This window comes from Rhineura floridana, chromosome 4 (genome assembly GCF_030035675.1).
Source record: "Rhineura floridana isolate rRhiFlo1 chromosome 4, rRhiFlo1.hap2, whole genome shotgun sequence".
Lineage (NCBI taxonomy): Eukaryota > Metazoa > Chordata > Lepidosauria > Squamata > Rhineuridae > Rhineura > Rhineura floridana.
Genome location: NC_084483.1, coordinates 61,835,600 through 61,853,512, shown reverse-complemented (window position 1 = coordinate 61,853,512; position 17,913 = coordinate 61,835,600). Strand labels below are relative to the sequence as shown.

Here is a 17,913-nt window from a genome sequence, read left to right as displayed (position 1 = left end):
GATATAAAAGATAAATCCATAATTTTCTTTCTTTTTTAGCTGTGTCTTTTAGATAACAGAAAAGCATTGGGGTCTGGCATTACGGGGCACAAAAATGTTTCTATTGATTTCTCCAAAATATTTAGATACAAAGAAAGGAAGAAATTGAGGACATGGGCTCATATCCTATACATATTATTATTATTTATTTAATTTGTATCCCGCCCTTCCTCCCAGCAGGAGCCCAGGGTGGGAAACAAGGCACTAAAAACACTTTAAAACATCATAAAAACAAATTTTAAAATACATTAAGACAAAACAGTGTTGAAAACATTTAAAAAACTTTTAGAAAAGGGTTAAGAACATTATTAAAAACATATTAAACAAATCTGACACAGACACAGACTGGGATAGCTCTCAACTTAAAAGGCTTGTTGAAAAAGAAAAGTCTTCAAAAGGCGCTGAAAAGATAGCAGAGACGGTGCCTGCCTAATATTCAAAGTGAGGGAATTCCACAGGGTAGGTGCTGCCACACTAAAGGTCCATTTCCTATATTGTGCAGAACGAACCTCCTGATTAGATGGTCTCTGCAGGAGGCCCTCACCTGCAGAGCGCAGTGATCGACTGGGTATGTAAGGGATAAGATGGTCTTTCAGGTATCCTGGTCTTGAGCTGTATAGGGCTTTGTACACCAAGACTAGAACCTTGGCCCGGTAGCAAATGGGCAGCCAGTGCAATTCTTTCAGTAGTGGGGTGACATGTTGGCGATACCCTGCTCCAGCGAGCTGTCTCGCTGCCGCATTTTGCATTAGCTGCAGCTTCCGGACCAACCTCAAGGGCAGCCCCACATAGAGCGCATTACAGTAATCCAGCCTGGAGGTTACCAGTGCGTGGACAACAGTGGAGTTAGTTCCACTCAACTTACTTTGGAGTTAGTTCCACTCAACAATAGGACATGAGTAAACATAATGTAGGATTGCAATACACATCTTTTACATGAAGGGTCCTTTGCCTAATCCAACAGGAATGTTGGATTTGTTCTTATGAACAACAGACCCAACAATAGCAGTCACAGCAGGAGCCACAGCAACAACAATGTATATGTCACTTTTCCAAAAGATTCAAAGTGGTTTACATATGAAAAGAAATAGTTTCAAAGTACATAATAATATTAATACAATGTTGGCAACAGCATGTGAACAGCAATAGGAAACAGTATTTTTAATCAGAATCCTGGTGGAACAGGTACATCTTGCACCCTGTCTGCATTTTGGAATAATTACAGTAAAAAAAACCAAACAGAACCCTGAGGGTTGTATCCTGCATAGTACCAAGTCTCAGTCCTGTCAGCACAAGGACTTCCACTTGTGCGACAGGACTTTGTTCTTTCTCCCTCCCCCCCGTATGCCCCCTAAATATATTCTTGGAGTTTCCCTAAACCTCTGGAGCAGATTTGGAGAGGATGGGAGCATGGAGGAGAGGGAGTGCAAGTTCCATTGCACAAGCAGAAATCCTTGTGCTGATGGGGCAAGTTAGTTGAATACTACCCAGACTTCACTTTACCACTGTCCAACTTGTCGCAAATATGTTGTGGATGATATCGCCTGCTTACAAGGTCATTATTTGGGGATTTTTTTTCCTAATCATTCTTTTTTCCACCAGAAGAACACATTTGCCCTGCCATTCCTGAAATATGAAACTTGTTTGACTGCCCTTTTGGTAGGATATATCAGCGCTAGTGTAGCTTAGTGGCTAAGAGAATGTGAATCTCTGGTTCAAATCTTGCCATCCCTGTGAACTCAGCAGGCAAGCCGCTATCTCTCAGCCTCATCACTACCCTTGAAATATGGAAGATGATTATGATATGAAGTGCTTTGAACACTCTGAAGTGCTCTATAAATTATTTTTTTAATTTTTTTTTCTTTTTACAGAATGCTCACAAGGTGTGGATGTAAAAGCTGATATTGTGTTTTTGGTTGATGGCTCCTACAGTATTGGCATCGGCAATTTTGTTAAAGTAAGAGCATTTTTGGAAGTATTAGTTAAAAGCTTTGAGATTTCACCAGAAAAAGTCCAAATAAGCCTTGTCCAGTACAGCAGGGATCCTCACACAGAGTTTACTTTGAACAAATACAACCAAATTGAAGATGTACTTCAGGCTATTCATACCTTCCCCTACAGAGGTGGATCTACAAACACAGGCAAAGCAATGACCTTTGTAAGGGAGAAAGTCTTTGTTCAAAGCAGAGGTGCAAGACCAAATGTCCCAAGGGTCATGATTCTTATTACTGATGGGAAATCATCAGATGCCTTTAAAGATCCTGCCATAAAACTGCGAAACTCAGATGTAGAAATATTCACAGTTGGTGTTAAAGATGCAGTACGGACAGAGTTGGAAGCAATTGCTACACCCCCTGCAGAAACCCATGTATACACAGTGGAAGACTTCGATGCTTTTCAAAGGATATCATTTGAGCTTACACAGTCTGTCTGCTTACGAATTGAACAGGAACTTGAAGAGATTAAGAGGAAATGTAAGTAATCCTTGTCATGCAGAATGTGTTTATTTATTTATTAAACTTGTGTACTGCTACATATTTCAACAAAAATTTCTAAAGAATCAATATAAAAATGCAATACAAAACTAAAAGTAAGTCATATACAAAACATCAAAATACAGTATCAAAATGCAACATCATTACAGTACATATCATTAGTCTCATAAATATTACAACAGCCCCCCCAAATATAATAATATAATAACCAAAATTATTCACACACACATTCATACTACAAAAACTAATCTAAATACACACCCCACAAATCCATGTTTTTCATTCACATGCCTGCCCCACAGAGCTTGGAAAAGTTACTTTTTTGAACTACAACTCCCATCAGCCCCAGCCAGCATGACCACTGGATTGGGCTGATGGGAGTTGTAGTTCAAAAAAGTAACTTTTCCAAGCTCTGCCCATTAATATATAGTGTTAGGAGTGGTGGTCTAATTTTAATGTCAAAAAGGGTTGTGCATGTGAGGGGAGCTGAAACCTCTGACTCCTTACCTTCCTGAGTTCCTTTACCCCAATTTTTTTATCTCAGTCTAATTCATTGCTATTACTGGAGCCAGTCTCTTGTAGATCAGTTCAGACAAGAGTTTGGAAGTAATTCGTTACAAGTAATGAATTACTTGTAATTCATTACTTTTTTGAGGAATGAGTGGGTAATTCCTTTACATTTTGATTGTAATAGAACTAGGAGTAATTTTATTACTTTTGTGGAGTAATTGTAATGTTTCTAGCATTATTTGGGGGCATTACGTGTGGGGAAGCAGGGTAAGTTTTCTGCTCCTCTGATTTGTGGAAGAAAATCATGTGCCTCAAACTGGGCTTCTGCACAGTGTTGCACTTCCCTCATGCTCTGTGGGTGAGTAGGAGGCAACGAGGGAGGAGGTGGAGAGTGAGACGGGATGGAGTGGAGAAAACAATTGTTTCAAAAATGTATGGTGGTGGTGAAGAATAGAGTGGAGGGAAAAAGGAGCCGGAGGGCAAGAACATGGATAAAGGAGGAGAAGGAGGTGGCAGCAGCAGAATAGAGATAAAGAACTGTGGAGGTGAAAGATGACGTGTGTGTGTGTGTGTGTGTGTGTTGTGTTTGCACCTGGCAGACAAAGTGGCCTCCACCACCCTCTCTGGCTACTGTGCTGCATTTGCAGTATTTGAACTTTTTTGCATCTTGGGAAGATGTTTGCTTGGATGAGTGTCCCTTAGTTGGTGGCAGAGCAGGGTCCGGGAGGTGGTTAAGTGAGAGAGATTATGCTTGCTGGCTGGTAGGGAGGTTGCACTTGGTTTGACGTGCAAAGATCTGAGTAGTAGTCTCTTCCTCCCTTCCCATCTCCCTTACCAGCAGAGAGACCACCATTGGTATCTTATGGATAAAAAGAATTATTCTATTACCTCTGTATGTGTGTGTTTATTTTTAATGTTGTTTTAGGCTACTTAGATGTGCAGCAGCAAAGGCCAACACCTTGTTTTATATTGTTTTACATTTTTAAATTGTGTTTTAAATTGTTTTTTAAAAAGATGTATTTTAAATTGTATTTGTTTTTAGTTACTGTAAACCGCCCAGGGAGCTTCGGCTTTGGGGCGGTATACAAGTATAATAAATAAATAAATAAAATTGTAGGCATTTTTTTAAAAGAGCAACTGAAATGTAATTGTAGTGATTACTTTTGAGAAAAAGTAATCAGTTACTTTCAGAGCAATTGTAACGGTAATTACTACTTTCTTGGGCCATGCAATTGTAACTGGAATTTATTACTTTTAAAAGTAATATTCCAAGCTCTGGTTCAGACTAGGTATTTTGTGCATGAATAATCTGTTCCAAATATGGGGCATATTTTCCAGATCTTGACCATGGTAATTTGATTGTTTTATGCTACCCCTCTCTAATCGTTAATAGTTTAGTGGAATTCATTTGGAGGATTAATATTATCTTAGCCATGCCAGAATAACAATATCAAAACAGGAGAAACTTTATGATTGTTTACATCTTCACTGCTTTCCTTCCTACCTCCTATTTGGATGAAATAATGAAAATCAGGCTAGCTTTAGTCTTACATAGTATCCTATTAATGGCAGGGCTGGATACATATAAATGAGAAGGCATACTGTGTTATTGTTAACTATTCGTGAAGGTTACAAGTAGGTATTCCCACTTTGACTATCCAACTTCATTACTGAAGACTGTAGATTCAGCAATTTTTTCCATGGAAAACCAGAAAGATGGAATTTAGTTGGAATCTCTGATCATTGTTAGAGGAAGATTATTCTTTCAGTGCTCTCTTCCACTTCCATTCTCTCTCAGCTTTAAGGCAGGGGTAGGGAGCCAGTGGGCTTTCCAAGTGTTGATTGGCTCTGTTTTCCACTAGCCACACTCATGGCCAAGGAACAGGAATGATGAGAGTTCCTGTCCAGAAACATTTGGAAGGCCACAGGTTCCCTGTAGGTAAAGCAAGACCAGTGAGACATATTCAGCATCCAATTGTCTTTATAAATGTACATATTTTTATACATATTTCTTAAATTTATAAATCTTTATGTAATAATGTTTTGCTCACTATGTATTTGTTTTCAACAGCTTACTTACCGGCAAGGAATCTGGAGTTTTCAGAAGAGACTTCTAACAGCTTCAAAGTGAGCTGGTCTCCAGCAGGTCCTAATGTTTTGTCTTACCTTGTCAAGTATAAGGTGGCTATTGGTGAAGATGAATTTATTGTTTCTGTACCAGCACCAGTTACTAACACAGTTCTTATTAATTTATTACCGCGAACCACATATGCTGTCAGTGTGATTGCAGAATATGAAGACAGTGATGGACCATCCTTGGATGGGGAACAAACAACTTTAGAAGGTATTTTTCCTATTGCCCTGCATGATTTACTCCCTCCTGAAAACCAAGACAGAGGCCTTATATATGTCTTACCATAGTGATGTGGTTGCTGTCCCTCCCCAAATGGCTCCAAGGTTTTGGTAACAACCAAGTTCCCATGGTTACATACGAAGTAGCATGTACTGAATTCACATAATAGCTATCTAAGAGAGAGCTGTGTGTGAGGACCACACAGAGAGGTTAACTATTAATAAATGAGAAAATGGAACTAATCTCTCATAGCCTTCTGGACATGAGAGAGAACTGCAGCAATAAAGAATGGATTTTTATTTAGTTTTTGTGTTCAAGATAGTATTGGAATTGGAACAGCAGTGATCATACAGTTTGTAACTTGAGTTAGTTCTGTTAGCATTAAAGCCAACTAGCCAAGAGGGTGATAGGTGGAGGTGTTGCCTAGCAGCTAGGCAGAGTGGCATGATCTTCACTGAGGTAGCACATGCTCTGATTGGCTGTGTAGTTCTGAGGGAGTTTTTCTAAGTATGTTTGATTAAATGTCTCCCTGATATATACAAGGCCTGAGGCAAAACCTCTCTGTCCTTTTCTCCTCAGCTTATACACTGTGGGGTTTTTTTTTGTTCAGTTTGCTAAGTAAAGTGTTATCAGGACTTTTCTCTTTGGACTCAGTTTGCATTACATAAGTGACTTTGCTAACAGATAGTGTATGTCCATGTATTTAATACCAGTAGCAGTTGGTGAAGGGCAAAGTGGGGCAGTATTGCATACTTGGCATGGGGAGTAAGGCATAGTATGGGTGGGGTGGTTGAGCCAATCTGCCACTCTTGCTGTTGTGCCGCCACCGTAACTGCACTGCCCCTCACTCCCTGCTCCTCCCCCTCTTGGTAAGCAGCAGCCATGCTTGGGTTGGTATTCAATGCTAGTCCCATTCAGAGTAGACTCACTGAAATTAATAGACATGGCTAACGTCTGTTCATTAATATCAGTGGGCCTCAGAGTAAGACTTAGTTGTATACTTAGCTTCTAGCATTGTATTTAACACTGCCCCACCAATCTCCACAATATAATACTCATAGAAGAAATTACTTTAGCTTAAATAGTTTGCAGTTAGAAAGTACAAGATTGCAACACATATTTACTACTTTAACAAGATATATTAAAAACCTTATCATTTGAGCTTCTTGGGTCAACTTCCCTGTGTTTTCTAGATACACAGAAAACTGGGCTCCTGCTGGGAGGAAGGGTGGGATATAAATAAAATGATAAAATGAATGAATAAATAAATAATAGATATAAGTTATCTATTGTATCTTCCTGTACTGTATACGTATCTTTCTTTGGAAATTCAGACATTCTTGTATTGTAGACCAATTTGACCTTCCTGAAGTGGCAGGACAAAGAAGGATAATTTCAAAAATAGCCCCCATATTGCAGCTGAAGCCAATTCTCGAGCATTTCCAGAGCTTAGAAAAGTTACTTTTTTAAACTACAACTCCCATCAGCCCAATCCAGTGGCCATGCTGGCTGGGGCTGATGGGAGTTGTAGTTTAAAAAAGTAACTTTTCCAAGCTTTGGCATTTCCAACGGATTAAATTTCATATTTAAGGGAAATCCCACTTGCCTCCCATATAATTTCTTTTCATTAGTCCTGCATGTTGATAATAATATTTAATACTATTGCTATATAAAGTAGGGATTTTATTGCACTAAGTTTGGTTAGAATCCCAAATGAATGTCGAGGAACATTTTCAGAATGTGCTGATCTCAGTTTTGGTAAAAGGAATAACTTAATATAGTAGTTTACCCCCCTTCCAAAAAAGATGAACTGACTAAAACTAAATTTACGTTTGCTAAAAATTGTATCCTCCCTTTCCATCAAACGGCACTCAAGGTGGCTAACAAGAATAATGTTGCTGTTTTGTATTATATAAGCTGTTTGAGTGTTATTTTTCTAGAAAAGTGAGGTATACATATTAAATCCTATCTAACAATAATGTCAGTGCAAAACAATAAAACAGCAATAAAATAGAAGTAAAAATAAGAAGTAAAATAAAATAATAAAGATAAATGTTAAAAATAATTTAAAAAAACCAGTTAAAACCAATTTCATTTATTCTTTGCTTTTTTTTTTAAGTCAGGGGACCACCACGAAACTTAAGAGTAACTGATGAGACAACGGATAGTTTTAAGGTTGGATGGTCAGCTGCTCCAGGCAATGTTCTCAGATACAGAGTTGGATATAGTCCAGTTACTGGTGGGGAAAGAAGACAAATAACAGTCTCAGCAAATGAAAGAGCAACTACACTACAGAATCTGAAACCAGATACTAGATATGAAGTCTCTGTTACAGCTGAGTACAAGTCTGGGGCTGGAAATCCATTGAGTGGACATGGAAAAACTGAAGAAGGTAGGCAGCCAATGAAATGCCTGTTGGGTCTCTTCCCACAGAGCACAGCAGCAAAGATGTGTTGACTCCAGATTTAAATGTGATGGGAAGCTATGAGAAATCCAGCTGACTCCCTGGTGCATGTATCTATGCAATGCATAGGGTTCCAAATATGTTTTAGGCATTATGCATATATTAGACCTTTCTATGTAAAACTTCATTGTGTGAAGTGGGTCTAAGCTGACACCTCCACATGGAAAAAAGAGAGTATCTAGCTACTTTTACCCCTGCAGCAAAGCCTCCCCAGAGTCCTTTTTCTAGAGCAGGAATGGGGAACATGTGGTCCTCCCAATTCTGTTGGCCTCTAACTCCCATAATTTCTTTCATGGGTCATGCTGGCTGGGGCTGATGGCAATTGGAGGTCACAGTTTCCCCATCCCTAGTCTATAGGTTGAGACAGATTAGTCTTTAGATGGGAATTTCCCACCCTGTCTCCCAGATTTCATTCCAAGAGCCAACTCTTTCCAAATGGGCAGTTGTTCTGCTTTCTCTCTGTTAAAAAGCAATCTTCAGATTTTCAGGCTGCTTTAGGACGTGTTTCTCCTGGATTGGTTGCCCACATTTAAATGCTATCCTGTGTCAATTGATTAACTTTTCTAAATGCTAGTGATTAATAGAGCCAGTGTGGTGTAGTGGTTAAGGTGTTGGACTACGACCTGGGAGACCAGGGTTCGAATCCCCACTAGCCATGAAGCTCACTGGGTGACCTTGGGCCAGTCACTGCCTCTCAGCCTCATGAAAACCCTATTCGTTGGGTCATCATAAGTCGGAATTGACTTGAAGGGAGTACATTTACATTTAGTGATTAATAGTTTACATTACACATCTTTCACAGAGGCCTTAAATATGCCAAATTATTCTTTCCAGAAAGTTCATTGTATATTTCTCTCTATATATTTTTAATCATATGCAGTTCTGGGAAGACCAAGAGATTTGAAAGTTTCTGATGCTACAACATCCTCAATGAAATTATCTTGGAATTCAGCACCTGGCAAAGTACAACGATACCTTGTAACATATACTCCAGGGACAGGAGGTGAAACTAAAGAAGTAACCTTAAGGGAAGATACTACTTCTACAATTCTTAGAGACTTGGAACCAGGCACAAGATATGATTTAGATGTGACTGCCCTGTATGCATCTGGAGCAGGGGATGCTGTTTCTGGACAAGGAGTCACTCTTGAAGGTAAAAAGAGAAGACTCTCACATGTTGCTGTTATTACTGAAGATATATTTGTGAATATATATCCCTCTTTTGCATGGTAGCAAACAATTAAACTGCAATAATAATGCTAAGGTAGAATGCAGATAGCCCAAGATTAATAATGGAAAGAAAGGAGCTGTGTTTCTGGATGGAGAATATCCCTTATAGTGTTTAAACCTAGTGGCATGATGGATTATGCTACTTGGAGACTTAGGAATGCTTTTGTGATAGCCAGTTTCTGTGGCTTCTGTGCAGGCCTTTTTATCACCATTAATGTTGACATGGTTGAGACTGGAGACATCCTTACCCTTTACCTGTATGGGGGCATGATTCTCACATTGAGTATGAAGTAGTCCTAGGTCTATTTCTGAGAAACTCCATGCTTCTTGGGGAAAAGTTGAGGCACACCTTAGGGGAAGGGGCCATAATTAGGTGAAAAGAGAAAATGCTTTATATGTATAAGGCTCCCTTCACTTAGCACTTCATATGCATCAGGCTCCTAGCATCTCTGGAAAAGAACTGGAAACCTTGGGGAGCAGCTGCCAGGAAGGATATACAAGATTGTACAAGATGAAACCATGATAAGACATAATTATGAAGGCAGTTTCGTATATTTATATTGCAGTGCTCACATCATTTTTCAGAGTAGTGTGGAAGTTCCAGGATGCAATGGGTACCCAGGTTTGGTTTCCTTTGGAAGGTGTTTGTTGGAAGTTTATGGTGCTTTTGTAATACTTGAGTTTATTTACAAATATACAGGTTGAGCACAGCTTAAACATTCCAGCAGACAGCCAGATCAACTATCCCATTTCAGCATTCACAGACAGAGGAAGGCAGTTTTTCCCACCTTGCTTCCAGAACACTCTCACGTAGCTCTCTTGGTTTTCTCTGTCATATCTCCGATTCAAGCTGTAGTTTCTATTGTTCTTTTTCACATACTTCCATATCACCCTTACCTAGGATGTGGGGGGAGGGGCAAAGATAGGCATGCCCCCCCTTCAGGTATCTCCTAACCATTCAGAAGACTTGAGGAAGATCCAGTTACTGAGAGCAGTCCAGCCAATCTCCCTAGCAAAAGGGATACTTGGGAACTTTGACATAACAGGGCTATTAAGGAAACCTCTAGCTATACTGGTGGCTCCATTAACCCTCTCCTAGAGAAACCCTGCTTGAGAGCCAGTGTGGGATAGTGGTTAGAGTGTTGGACTATGACCTGGGAAACCAGGGTTCGAATCCCTACACAGCCATGAAGCTCACTGGGTGACCTTGGGCCAGTCACTGCCTCTCAGCCTCATGAAAACCCTATTCATAGGTCGCCATAAGTGGAATCGACTTGAAGGCAGTATATTTACATTTAGAGAAACGCTTTCAAGTCTTAACAACAATTTGTTCTGCTACAATCCAAACAGAATTACTGTTGTTGGTTTTATGTCACTGATTAGCAGAGATTGGGTGGGGAGGGGAGCCATATAGCTTGGCTCTGCTTAACATTGTACTGCTTAAACAACTTTATTTCCCTTTATTTGCCATCACAGTTTTGCACTGATACTAGGGAAACACTGATTTTGATTTTTTTTCAAGTAACGTGTTACAAACAAAATGATAGCACAGCTATTTACATCATTATGGTGCGTTGTGCAGCTTACCGCACAGGATGAGAGTTCTCAGTTATGATGTTCTCAGTGTTCATTATTTCAGCAATATAATGAATGATCGTCTTACCCCTTACATACGCAGTGGATCACTGCGCTCTGCAGGTGAGGACTTCCTGCAAATACCATCTTATCAGGAGGTCCGCTCTGCATAACTTAAGAAGACAACCATTAGTGTTGTGGCACCTACCCTTTGGAATTCCCTCCTTTTAAATATTAGGTGTCATCTCGGTTATGTTTTCAACACCTGCTGAAGACCTTCGTCTTTCAACAAGCTTTTTAAGTAGAGACCTTATCCCAACTTGTGTCAGTTTTGGAATTGCTTTAAAAGATTTTTTTTACAGATTTTTAAATGATGTTTTAAAATGTTTTTGAGATGCTTTAATATATTTTTATTGTTTTGTCCTTTGTTCCCTGGGCTCTTTCTGGGAGGAAGAGCAGGATAGAAATTTAATTGATGATGATGATGATGTCAAGTGAGCTCTTCAGGTCAGAAGTGGGCCATATCGGCTAAATGAGTTATAACCTTATCTTCCATGGCCCTATGCCAGCAGGAGGAAGACTTTGCTTGCAGTGGCCTTTCTAAATGAAATGTTTCTGCTTGTGAAAGGGTGGCCTGATGTGAAAACAGAAGTGGTTGATTACAGCTCTGTCCTGTAGTAGTAACTCCAGACATCCTGCATGCCATTTATTACAAATGAACATTTTTATTCCATCATGAGCAAGTCCCTCTTTGTGTTCCCACACATTTTTTGGAGAGCCCTGCCTTAAAGAGAGTAACTTCACACAAGACAAGATTTCTTAAACAGAGGTCATGCGGGCTTGGTGACAGGTACCATCATGGTATGGGTGTCTGCATTGTACCAGAAACAAAGCAGGTACTTGGTGTATCAAAACATTGTATAATGCATTGCATACCGCATTACATGCTGGATCTGGCCAAAGACCCACCTAGTCCAGCATCCTGTTCTCATAGTGGCCAACCAGATGCCTGTGGGAAGCCCGCAAGCAGGACCTGAGCACAACAGTGCTCTCCCCACTCGTGTTTGCTAGCAACTGTTATTCAGAGACATAATGCCTATGACAGTGGAGGTAGAGCATAGCCATCATAGTTAGCAGCTGTTTGTAGTCTTATCCCCTGTGAATTTGACTAATCCTCTTTTAAAGCCATCCAAGCTGGTGACCATTACTACTTCTTATGAGAGCGAATTCCATAGTTTAACTATGTGCTGCTTACAGAGGACTGTTTCTTCTATTCCCATTTTATGGGGTAAAGTGCTATGCAGGCACACCCCTAAAGATGCTTCCACATGCCACTCCAGCTAGTGAGAGGAATGTAGAGAAACAGGAACTGTGGTAGTCAATAGAAATAAATAGATACTCATTATGAGGACAAGAATTCCAATAAAATCTGACATAGTATGTCAGAAGTTCCGAACACAATAAAATAAACACATTCCAGTAATAAAACAGCAGCAGTGTGGCCTGAGTTTCCTGTCACAGTCCTTTTCCCCCTGTATTAAAGAAGCTAGCAAAAATGTAAACTTATTTGTCCCTAATATATTCATATGCTGGGTCCAAAAAGTTTGTGCATATGCACAAAGCACTTCCATACATGCGTTGGGGTGCATAGATTTTATTTATGGGTATATCTTATCGACTGCTGTGCTGGAGGGTCCCCGACCTCTGGGGCAGCTTTTCAGATAGTACAGTGGGGTAGCTACTGTAAGGGAGAATGAGGTTGAACTCCTTCCCCACACTTTGTATTGTGCTAGATTGCTCAGAGCCATTTGGATCCTGACCTGATGATGGTACTACTACTGCTATTATTACTACAACAACATCATCATTGTCGTTGTCATTTTATTAATTTATATAGTGATCAATGCCAAAATCCTGTTTACAAAATATAAAAACCAATTACACAGTATTACATAATTAAAAATACACAGTAAAACAATCCCATTAAAATATAAACATCCATAATTAAAATATGCACTAAAACAACCCCATTAAAACAACACAGTGATGATGATGATGATGATTAAATTTATTTATACCCAAAGGGCCTCAAGGCAGCTTACAAAGAAAAATAAACACAAGTATAAAAATACATCAGTGAAAGCAATACAATTTACAAAAATTAAACTAAATAACAAATAACATTATTAAGAAAAAAATGTCCAGGAAAAAACCTCAGACTTGAAGACCTTGCTTAAAAAGACATCCATCCTTTTTCCCGCAGTGTTTTGCATCTCAGTGTCACAATTCCCAATTCCCTGAAGCCTCTCCAAACTGAAGGCGGTGGCGGCTCCATGGTCTTTTTGGTGGCGCCAGCTCCTGCAGCTTGAGTACCGATGCCTGCCAGCAGCGTGTCATGGGAGCCAGCGAGCATGAAGCTGTGGCTGGGGGTGTACACAGGGCTGCTGGGGGAGGAACGTGGCACTGTGGGCACAGGCTGCACCGCCGAGGAAGAGGAGGTGGGGTTAGTGGGGGTGGCAGCTCCCGAGAGGCAGAAGGGTGACTCTGGGCACTCGGCGGGTTCCAGCAGCCCGTCAAGTTCCACACTCCTCACTTTGAGCAGCTGCTTCTGCCTCCAGTCTCAGCACAGCTCCCTACTGCTGCCGCCCGAGTCTCTTGCCAGAAGCCCTCCAACAACGCTGCCGCCACTGCCTCCAGCTCTCCAAGTCCCGCTGGTCCTCACAGACTTGGGGCTCCGGGTGGCAGCTGTGGCTGTGGTGGACAAAATGGAGCAGGTAGAGGTGGTGGCGGCGGCTTCCTTACCCGAAGATAATCCCACTGAAGAGGAGACACAACCTGCAGCAGCGGCAGCCGCAGCCACCGCCATTCCTCCTTCCGCCATCTTTAAAACAGGAGATTCAAGCCAAGAGATCAAGGGAGTAAATAAAAAAAGTATCCTTGATGCCATAATCATTTATTCAACAAATACTGACTTAAAAACAACTTCCACATGTTAACTTTTTAATATATGCATTAATACAGATTTATAACCCTGTTGAAAAACCTTTCCTTCTCCTTCCAATCCCACAATCTTTCTTTAACTTGTTCTGTACTCATGCGTAACGTAACTATTAAGTTTTAAAGATAAAGCACACAAGTATACATCCTTCTACATATATTTGGATCTGTAAAATTTGATCATGCTTCAAGTATGTAATCAAGGGCTACTAGCCTGCCACAAAATTTTCTCTCCCCTCTCCCCACCCTGCCCTGTCTTTCAAACTTAAATCTTATGTGTTAACTTATACATTATCAAAATATAACTTGGCAATCAAATCTGTCTCTTTCAGAGGCAGAGACAATGAATTCTGTAATTTCTCCAAATTGTTTCTAAAATGTTCATCCTCTGGAATGTGTTTACTCTTCAGCTGGATAGGAAAGCTATGCAAATACGTTGTAGCTAGCTGAATGTTTGGAGCTCTTGAGAAGCTTTTGCTCCTGGACTGTTTTATGATGAAAAGTGAACAGAGCTCTGTCTGAGCACAAGAAAGAAAAAGAAAGAAAGAAAGAAAGAAAGAAAGAAAGAAAGAAAGAAAGAAAGAAAGAAAGAAAGAAAGAAAGATATATGGACTGCCAGAGGAGACAAGGCAGCATTTTTAATGGGTCATTATTACAATTTACAGCAGAAATTGAGCAGGTTCTCTCCCCAGCCACCCTGAATACTCCTAGAAGAAGCTGGCTCCTGCAGGTGTGATGAAAGAACTATAGGTTTATTGTGTGCGCGAGAACAAAGTTACAAGATGGACTTGAAAGAACAAGGGGTAGAAAGCAGAGAGTACTCTGAGAATATAAGGTTAGGATGTATTGTCATAAACGGCCAATTCTTAAAACTCTTACTGATGAGAGCTTGGTGATATAAGTAAGTGGGAAGGCCATGTGCCTTTCTTTTCAGAAGACAGTCTTCTATTTAAGGGTTGGCCAGTCCAAGTCTGGTTTAAATATAAAGAGGCATCGGGAGGTAGAGCAGGGACCTTGAAGTTGCCCACCAGCTCTTGAGACCTGGATAGCACTCTGTTAGCATGCAGGTCACCTCGGCACAGTCTTCCCTGCTATGGTGAGATATTATTTCTAAATTTGATTCTATACTTATTAGCATATGTAATTTTTTGCATGTTTGTATAATCTCTTGTCCTCTTTTTTTGACAATGCAATTCCCTTTTTTATTTTTTATGGTGATCTATAAGTGGCCAGCCTATGCATAAGAGATGCGCAGTGAGCAAAGGTGTCATTTATGGAGTTGGGAGGCCCTTGCTGTCGTTCTGCCCCACTAGGTGAGCTGCTCCTCCAGGAAGCTGCCACTGGTGCCAATGGGAACTTTCCTCTGATGCACACAGCAGCTCTGGCGGGAGCAATTTTTGTAGGGACCATGGCAGATAGGGGAAAGTGTTAACTTGCTTCTCTGTCCACAGTAGTCTACATCCTGATTTGTCCATCACACAGTTCTGTTAAAGACCATAATTCCGGGTTCTTGAGACAGGTGAAAATTACCGATGCCCACAAAATGGTTTAGAGGCAGAGCAAGACACAAAATGCTTATCCAGACTCTCTAAGTGGAGCCTTTTTCTTTTATATTACCCCTTTCCATCTCCTGTAATTTTTTCTCCCATTCTCCTTTCATACTCCACTAGTAACTTATTCCCCATCACTGCTACCTCCCCAACCAGTTTCCTTCATCCCTAATCCTTTCACAGCCATTCCTTCCTCCTTTAACAGCTTTTCTCTCTTATTCCATTCCTTTCTATTCACAGTTATTGTTTATTTATTTATTATAAATAAATAACAAAAATATTAACTTTTTATTTCACTTTCTAATTTCTGTGAACATCTCTGTTTCCCCCCCCCCCTTAGAGCCTGGTCCATTAGGGCAAGTACTGCTTTTCATTGCTTTATGGTGCCAGATCAATTTCCCATTATGGCATAGTAAGCTTTAAAAAATGAATTGGAATATTTCACCTCATAATTCTCCTTCCTATGTTCTAAACCCCCTTGGTGTTTTCCATTTGCATTTTTTTAAAAAAACAATCTGAGCCAAACTCATGGTTCAGATATAATGGTAAACACAGCAATTGTTAATGAGTGGAAATCCAGTACAGTAGGGCCCCACTTATACAGCGGGTTAGGGACCAGGCCCCTGCCGTAAAGTGGAAATCACTGTAAAGCGGAACCCATAGACCATAATGGGGCCGTCGCGCAAAAATGACGCGAAAATGTTGCAAAATGCTGCAAAATTGCAAAATCGGCTTTTAAAGGGGGAATTTCCCACCGCCGCATTAGCGGAACACTGGAATGCGAGGCGCCGGTAAGCGGGGGCCTACTGTAGATGGCTAACTATCAACTTTTCCTGAGAGCTACTGTTTTTCTAATCTGTTTTTCCCATGGAGAGGAGATGGTAAGAGCTGATCTGGAAAGAGATATTTTGTTTGCTTTGCGATATTATGTCAAATGACAAGAACATGCTGTATATTGTCTGTTAAACAGTTTAATTTAAGATGAATATAGGATTATTATTACTATTCCAATTTTGGTCTGGCAGACAGTGTAGGTGTTTTTAACTGTAATTTACATAATTCCTTGAAACATGTCAACTAACCTCTGTCTGGAAATAAGAATCTTCTGGCTCTGTCTTCAAGATATTACATGTGTTGAGTATCAAGGCCTCAGAAGAACTGATGAAAGCAGAACTTTTACGATTCAAAGTATGCCTTTCAAAGCAATTCAGCAGGACAGACATGCACAACCTTTAATATTTGTTTAGCAAACAACTGCATTAGATTCTGAACACAAATTACACTGCAGTAATTCACTGTATAGTTAATGCACAGTTTAGTCATTGTAAGTAAAAGTTAACATGGTTTGAGCCAGTTTATTCTAGGAGATTATGTGGTCTAGTTTTTAAAAATACCTTTGTTAATCTGACTTTAGAAACTCAGAATGATAAAGTTATAAGAAAACAATGTCTCTCACTATATGTAGAAGAATTCTTCCTTTTCCCTCTTAAAATTGGATAACGATTTCTCCTAATTCCAAAGGAAGAATCATCCTTCTTTTTAAATGATACAGACATATTTCTTTTTCAATAAATTGTAACAGATGCAACACTCAAAGACTCTTACTGTTTTTTCAAAGATTTCATCACGTGATGTTTTTAATTTCAGAAACGTTTGCACAGCATGTCTTTAAATAGTAGAGAGGTGTTTTTAAGAAAAAAAGTAGATAGTGTTCTCCCTCCCTCCTTCCCTCTCTGTCTCTTGATAGTGCTTTTCTGATGTTCTCAAAGTTAACTAAAAATGTTTTAGAGATTGTGCACCTCCTACAGATTGAATCAGTACCAACATAAGTGACTTTTCTTTACAATGAAGTTTTTAGAATAACATAGGAACATTATGGACATGTTTTGAGTTGCAAAGTGCTTGTACCATACAAAGAGATCCTGTGTCTGCCCAGAAGATATAGTGCTGTCTCATGCATTATTTAAATGATACATTCTTAGTTTTTTTAATACTGACATTTTCAAGAGACTTTGCCAGTTGTCAAACAATCATGTCACTTGTCCTTTCTGTGGGAATGCCATATTCCTAGGAAAAAACAAATCAGCTGAGAGGAAGTGATCCACTCTACAAAAAAGTGTAACTGGCTTCTTATAAATACATCTAGAATAGAATAGCCTATTGCATAACTGCTGGAATATTATGTTGTATGGAAATGGAGGCATTTCCATGTTACCTAAATGGCCATAACCAGCAAAATGATAATGAAGACATTCATTTTGGACCAGACTCCTCTCCTTCTATCTGTTGCACAAATATAGATTATAGGCAACCTCTACTCAACATGAGAGGTACCTATAGCTTCCAGAGGATGCACAACATCCTCTCTGTAACTTTTCCAGCTTGTGCTGTGATTGGACTAGGAGGCAGAGTGCTGACCAACCTCTGGTCCATCAGTTCAGTGCTAGGAATCAATCCTGTAATGCTCCATTGTTTCCCCTTAAGTTTCTTGTGGATACACCACAGCATCCCTTTTTAACGTCCTTGTTCCTAGAGTGAGGACAACAGTCGGAAGTGCCAGATATACAATTTCTTCTTGTTTTAATTATGTTAGGGCGATTCCTTGATTGTTGCATGTGTGGTTTAAGCAGGTTCACTAAGACAAAAGGTTATATCCGCCTAAGTCATACTCAAAGTAAACCCATTGTAATTAATGGGTTT

The 17,913-nt window shown here is 39.9% G+C and overlaps 1 protein-coding gene across 6 annotated transcripts in view; it reads left to right on the top strand.

The window, feature by feature from the left end:
• COL12A1 (collagen type XII alpha 1 chain) overlaps positions 1-17,913 on the top strand; it is a 170,632-nt gene that overhangs the window by 29,059 nt on the left and 123,660 nt on the right. For 5 of the 6 annotated variants that reach the window (XM_061623145.1, XM_061623139.1, XM_061623143.1 and 2 more), the window contains exons 10-13: positions 1,911-2,513; positions 5,116-5,388; positions 7,517-7,789; positions 8,742-9,014. The exons of the other annotated variant lie outside the window; for it this stretch is intronic. In XM_061623145.1, the coding sequence (XP_061479129.1) occupies positions 1,911-2,513; positions 5,116-5,388; positions 7,517-7,789; positions 8,742-9,014 (1,422 nt within the window). The remainder of the gene's footprint in view (positions 1-1,910; positions 2,514-5,115; positions 5,389-7,516; positions 7,790-8,741; positions 9,015-17,913) is intronic. 6 annotated transcript variants of the gene reach the window in all.